General features: G+C 41.0%; 1 protein-coding gene across 3 annotated transcripts in view; it reads right to left on the bottom strand.

The window, feature by feature from the left end:
* Positions 1–3,719, bottom strand: part of LOC119132786 (tumor necrosis factor receptor superfamily member 19-like) — an 11,217-nt gene extending 7,498 nt beyond the window's left edge. For 2 of the 3 annotated variants that reach the window (XM_037268271.1, XM_037268268.1), the window contains exons 1-3: positions 3,538–3,719; positions 2,773–2,860; positions 2,346–2,474 (exon numbers count right to left, since the gene is read on the bottom strand). In XM_037268271.1, the coding sequence (XP_037124166.1) occupies positions 2,346–2,474; positions 2,773–2,832 (189 nt within the window). In that variant the 5' untranslated portion in view covers positions 2,833–2,860; positions 3,538–3,719. The remainder of the gene's footprint in view (positions 1–2,345; positions 2,475–2,772; positions 2,861–3,537) is intronic. The other variant, XM_037268270.1, reaches the window with a different exon arrangement.
* Between the last annotated feature and the right edge of the window lie 2,750 nt (positions 3,720–6,469).

Here is a 6,469-nt window from a genome sequence, read left to right on the forward strand (position 1 = left end):
TCATCTGATCAGGTAATGAAGTGAACATAATGCTGAATCATTTCTCCCTGAGAAAAATGCAGTTTATTTATAGTTCTGATGCTTCTGTTGCTAAACAATTGTGTCTTTCACCAAAGAATCTTTTGCCCTGCCGGTAATACTGAAGGAGGAAATACTCGAGGCTTGCGACATACTACAAGATGTTGACACATCAAAGTAATGTGCCTGCCTTTTTAGAAACTGGCTGGTTTTCAGCCTGCACTAGAAGGAAATTCGTTTTCCTTTCCTTCACGCTTGACACGTTAAAAAGAGAAAAAAAAGATTGAGGAACAAGGGAATGAAATATGGTTGAGACAAAAAGCTTGTAATGGATGTTGCAAATCTGTGGGTGGTTCTTTTTGCTACGGTGAGTGTGAAGGGGCTAATTGATGTTTGCCAGCCTCAAAGCAGTGTCCAGAGGCAAACTTCCATTGCTAACTGGGGCACATTCCTTTGGGATCTCTATGGCAGCTGCACAGAGGGAATCCAAACGTTTGCTTCTCTCCTAAATAGTCACATCTGAATATGGACAGATTGTCTTGGTTACAGAGCTGAAACTAGAGGTTGTTCCTTGGGAAACTTTCTCTGAGGGCAGGCCTGGGGTCTCTGTTGTGAGCCAACATTTTGCTGCTTTCAGAGAAAGAATGAGGCGGCCAATTATTAACCAGGACCCCAGGGTGCTCGCAACATTCATGCCTGTTAAAGGCACATGAAGGCTACCGAAGCCTATCACAAAGCATAGAGACTGTGGGTGGGTCTGTTCACTGGGCTTAAATGCATGTGCGCAACACATGTCAAGAGTTTATTTTCACCAGTTCTTGAATGCAGAGGTGCAGCATATGGTCTAAGCCAGTTTTGCCGAGTGTTCCTAAATTGAGGCCGTTGTTTTAATGTTGTACATTCAGATACAGTCTTGGCTTGAGATCCAGGCTCTTTTTAATGAAAGCCCCAAATAATACATGTATACTATATACTGAATACATTGCAAGCTACATTATGTACACAAATTGTACCAAATTTCTGCTTCATCAAAGATTTGTTTCGAATCTTAGATTACTTAAGCAACATGTACTACTGATTGAATTAACTCTGAATCTGCATATGAAGATTACAGTTGTGCCTGGGGGTGGTTCTCTAACACTCAGAGATGTGAGTGACAGAGGTGGCTTTGCAGTAAAAATTCATTTCTGCTCCTCCCCAACAAAAAAAAAGATGTCAGACCTCAATGTATCACTCCAAAATATTTGCTTGACATCAATAACTACTTTCCTAATAGCTAGGGCTGTGGTAGAGGTGTCAAAACGATTTTTTGAATGCACTTTAATGCAAATAAAATTCTAACAGATTATTCGATTAATCGATGGAAGAATGGACAGAATAATCCGTTCCGAAAAATATTCAATAGTGACAACGGATAAATGCCAACAAGTGACTTGTTCAATCAATAGCTGAGGATAACTTGCAAGGGGAAAACCTTTGAATAAGTGAATTTATGAGTAGGAAATTGCAAATAGGTGGGGTTCACTGTACTGTAACTTCAGAAGCATTATTGATTCACCTTGAAATAGTTTGCAGTCTAAAAGAAGACAACGACTCATCCTAACTGACAAAAATAATATTTAAAAAAAACATTGATTGTTCATTTCAGCATCATAGGAAATTATTACTTTTTACTGTGTAGTCTTCTTGCCAATCATGATTGGTGGTAATAATTTACTCAGCTTTCCACCTTTGCCTACACTTGCACAAGAAGAGAAATAGCTGCAGTCAGAGAGGTAAGCCTTGACTCACCAAGTTGACACTACAAAGGCCTGTCCGTACAAAGCACTCATATAAATACACTAACCAACTACAGTAGTGGAAAGAAAAATCCATGACCAACTCTGAAAGCGGCAAGTTTAGGCATGGTTTCAAAAAGTGGAGACAATGAGTTGGAAAGGGTGCCAGGGGGAGACAGGAAACAATGGATGCCATTCAGCTGGAGAAGGTCAAAAGTATGGGTGTGACTGAGTAAAGACAGGTCGTGTAGGAGTAAAGCTAATAACAGCTTGGCTGTTCTCTGCATGAATGAGAGGAAGTCATTAATAATGTTGTTTGCCTGGATGATGGACTTTTCTAAACATTCTTTGCCTGAACTCAACTGTTTCCCTTTTTTTTTTACGTGACTAATCCAACCAACATTTGTTTTGCACTTAACGGAAGTTGCCAAAGCAGCAGTGCAGTGGACCTTGTAGGTGGGAAACAAAATAAATAGTCTTCCAGCAAATATTTTAACGGAACTTTTTACAAGAGAAAACACACACACACAGGATATTTTTTTTCCTGACCTTTGATAGCTCCTGTCCGGCATCGCATTGCTTGCAGGGTTTACAATTCCCAAACTGGTCCTTGTACTCCTGCTCTCTGCATTCCCTGCTCTCCTCTTCAGCGCTTGCAGGAATCTGAGCAAGACAGACCTTTGGTGGAGGACAGTTATGAAATTTCTTCATTTCACCACATTTATTATTACTCTGATACTGAAGCAATGACTTGATGGGAGCTCCGTGTTTATTCTATCTACCCCCCCCCCCTAAAAAAAATCTGGAGTTAGGTAATGAAGCCAGTAATGAGTGGAATTACAATGATACTCAGAATTATTTGTCACCAAGTCAATAAAATTGATAACCACCATGTATGGGATGCATGGTTTTGCATCATGATATATTATGACTTGTGAGCGGATAGCTACTTAAAATAAGAAAAACACTCCCTTACCAGACATAGGAGCTGTACAGTAATTACAAGAGAGATGGAGTTGTGAATTATCTGGACCATTGTGCTAAGCCACTTCTGCAACTAGCATCTGAAAAACAGGCAAAATATACTTTGAGTTGTCTTTCGGTCGCATTCTCAGCGGCGGCGAACTCTTAGTTTTTACAAAGTCTTTTGCATAAGGGCCATGCATGCTATTGATAAAAAGATATAATGCGCTGATTGATGAAATTTTAAGTATTAGTGGTTCCGCTGGATGTATTTGCGGAGCAAATCTTTAAAACAAACATTGTTGAAAAGCCTATAAAAACAACCTTTACTGCGTTTCTCCTCCAATAAAACGTGCTTAGGCAGAGCTACACATCTGCGAGGAAGATGATGCTGCAGATGTCCAACTGCAAATTGCAGTTGCATTCTGCAATCCCGACATCTTCAAAATTCCATATTTTACTTTCTAATTCACATTGCAAACATGTCGACAGATTAATATAAAAATGAACGGCTGCAAACTAAACAAGGCTAAATAAGATGACGCAAACACACAATTCAGCCCCTTAAATAGTTAAAATTGCAGCGCGAGAGCGCGTAGCATCACGAACGTGTTAAAGTCAACTTTTTATTCATTGCCAAGTTTAGGTGTCACGAAAGTCGAAATTGTTTTTGTAGTTAGCGCTCGTGTGTTGACATGATTGCAGTGTTCCCCGCAGCCTACACAAACTATGATTAAGCCGAAGCCAGAAAAAAATGAAACTGATTTAAACGTTTTACCCGCTAGCTGTGAACGAGTGGGTCCAAATCAAGATCACAACCGGTCCAGAAGCTGGTTGAGCTCTGGTGTCGCTCCACACGTCCGCGGATCGCAGGAGAAGCTGCCTGACTGTGCAGCGCTCCACATGAAAGCAGCAGCGAGAACAAACTCAGCGCCCAGATCAAAGGCGGAGCAGAGAGGGAGTCCTCCGAAGCGTGAGTGTCTGATTTGAGATCAGCCAGATCACGATCAGACACCGGATTAGCAATATCAAATCTGATCTGAGAGCAGCCGGATCACATAGCTGGTTTGCGATCGGATATCAAAACGCCTGGCCCAGCGAGAGACATTTATGAAGGATTTTTTCAAGACCCACATAATATCCATCCATCCATCCATTTTCTGTACCGCTCAGTCCCCACAGGGGCCGCGGGCGTGCTGGAGCCTATCCCAGCCGTCATCGGGCAGTAGGCGGGGGACACCCTGAACCGGTTGCCAGCCAATCGCAGGGCACACAGAGACAAACAACCATACGCACTCGCACACACACCTAGGGACAATTTGGAGTGCTCAATCGGCCCACCAAGCATGTTTTTGGGATGTGGGAGAAAACCGGAGTGCCCGGAGAAAACCCACGCGGGCCCAGGGAGAACATGCAAACTCTACACAGGGAGGGCCGGAGGTGGAATCGAACCCGCACCCTCCTAACTGTGAGGCGGACGTGTTACCCAGTGCGCCACCGAGCCGCCCACCCACATAATATATTGTACAATATTAAAGAATTATATAACATATGTTAGTTAGTACTGCGTGCACAAATCTACCAAATGGAAGAATAGACCATTCTTTGATCAGTCTAAAAAAAAGGTTAATTGTATCTTTTCTGTTCAGTTGGAATCAGCAGGTTTTACAAAATGTAGCTGTTTCTTACAAAAACCTGAGGAAAAAGAATAATGACTTAGATATTATGGATATTTGCAGTAGTGATAACGCTAACATCTGAACAATGGTGCAGGCTTTTGATATAGCAAAATAATGTATAATAATGTATTTCCTGATGTATACACGCTGCCAGCAAGCCTGATTCACAAGATGACCCGCAGTCATGGTTTCGCCTGGTTTAACAGTGACTATGATCCTCTCCATACATCCAAGATCTCTGTTGTACTTTGCCATGTTCACTTCTGCCAACTACTATAACACATACTCCAGATCCACACATACACATACTCTGTTCAATGTAAAATGGCAAAACTGGATTAATCTGAAATTTAAAACAGCATCACTGCTACCGACTGGTGTTTGTGCATCAGCAAAGTTGTTTCTGAGCTTGAAATCGATGATGGAGAAGCATCAGAACCTCCCTCACCCATCCTCTGTTGAAAAATGTAAGTGAAGCGTATACTCGTCAATGGCAGTGAATGCTAAGAACTTTTTTTCTATTGCAGTGATAGGTACTCAAACATAATATTGAAGTAATACTCATGCAATCGGCTCTCTTTTAGACCAAACTCATCTGTTTATTGGATTTTCTTTCTCATCATGGTGTTGTTGAACTCCAGAGGTTGATAGAAAACTGGTTCCTGTGTTGGCTTATGTGCCCTTCTAACTCATTGAAAAAGTGCATGGAAAATTATGAAAAAAAAAAGATCCCAGTTAGTGGCGGTGAACCCTAACTATGCACCTAGTGCAGGTCAATTGATTTCCAGTCACATGTGTCTTAATTGAATATTGACCAGGGTGTCAATACCAGATGACTTAGACGCAAGAGTAGTTTTCATAATTTTTAAGGAATTAATAGGACAATAGGTTTGGTTTCTGCAGTTTTTAGACACACCCTGCAGAACAAATTATGCTCTCATAAAATGGGTGGAGGCTAACTCTAAAGTATGTGCTTCAACAACAAAGAATAGTGATTGTGTTGCGTTGCAGTGCTTCATAATTAGCATGCTCAGAATTTATGTTGCAAGAAAATTGCTCAGACTATGCACCACAGTGGAAACAAGAAAGTCACCATTAGAGGCTATTGTGAAACCCACACAGGCACAGGGAGAACATGCAAACTCCACACAGGAAGGCCGAAGCCCAAATAAAACACTGCTGCACTGTGAGGCGAACGTGCGAACCAGTGCGCCACCGTGCCGCTGAGGCAATGACACAAAGGGCAAAAGTTCACCACTGCTGCTGTAAAAGTAACCAATTCCCATTCATGTCTGGACTTGTCCACTCCAGCAAATCATGCTATTACTATTTGGGCTAAGGTCATAATGCATTCCCCAACCTCATTAATTGTAACATTCAAGTTATTTGATTGAGAGTTGCAATAAATCTGTTATATTAAAGTGGATGTTTTTCAATACCTGTACAGGCTAGGTCAAGTGAAGGATTATTTTGAACACCTCCTGTACTAATCAGAAGGGAAAAAAAAAGTGTATCTGCTCTAACTTTCATAAAAATGTGCAAATGCCATCCATGAAGGCATGAGGCATAATTCAAACACAGAACCTCAAAAATGGGAGGCAGATGTGCTCCTGTGTTGCCCAACACAAACAAAGCCATTGATAAGTTAATCTATTTTTTCACACTGCACATTATTTAGCTAAATGCATACTTCTCATTTCAATTATTCTAAGTTTACTTTACAGTTGTTGAGCTTTGCATTTTATCATCCTTAAAGCGGTTTCTATTTTGGTGCAGGAATATAAACCACCATAAACTACATATTTTTATCATACCAAATCACATTTCAGCATTATTACGTTTGTAAGAGCATTTTCATTCAGCCATCTCTTGACACAGGGTTCATTTGCAGTTAGTGCACCAAATGTGGCTGTCAAGTGCTATATAACGCGTGAAACGTTCAGAGGAGATACAGACTTGGTGTTTTGTCTCCATCTGCTGGAATATTTCCATAATTGATGAAACGTCATTTACTCAGTGTGTTTCCCTTTT

This window comes from Syngnathus acus, chromosome 13 (assembly GCF_901709675.1).
Source record: "Syngnathus acus chromosome 13, fSynAcu1.2, whole genome shotgun sequence".
NCBI lineage: Eukaryota > Metazoa > Chordata > Actinopteri > Syngnathiformes > Syngnathidae > Syngnathus > Syngnathus acus.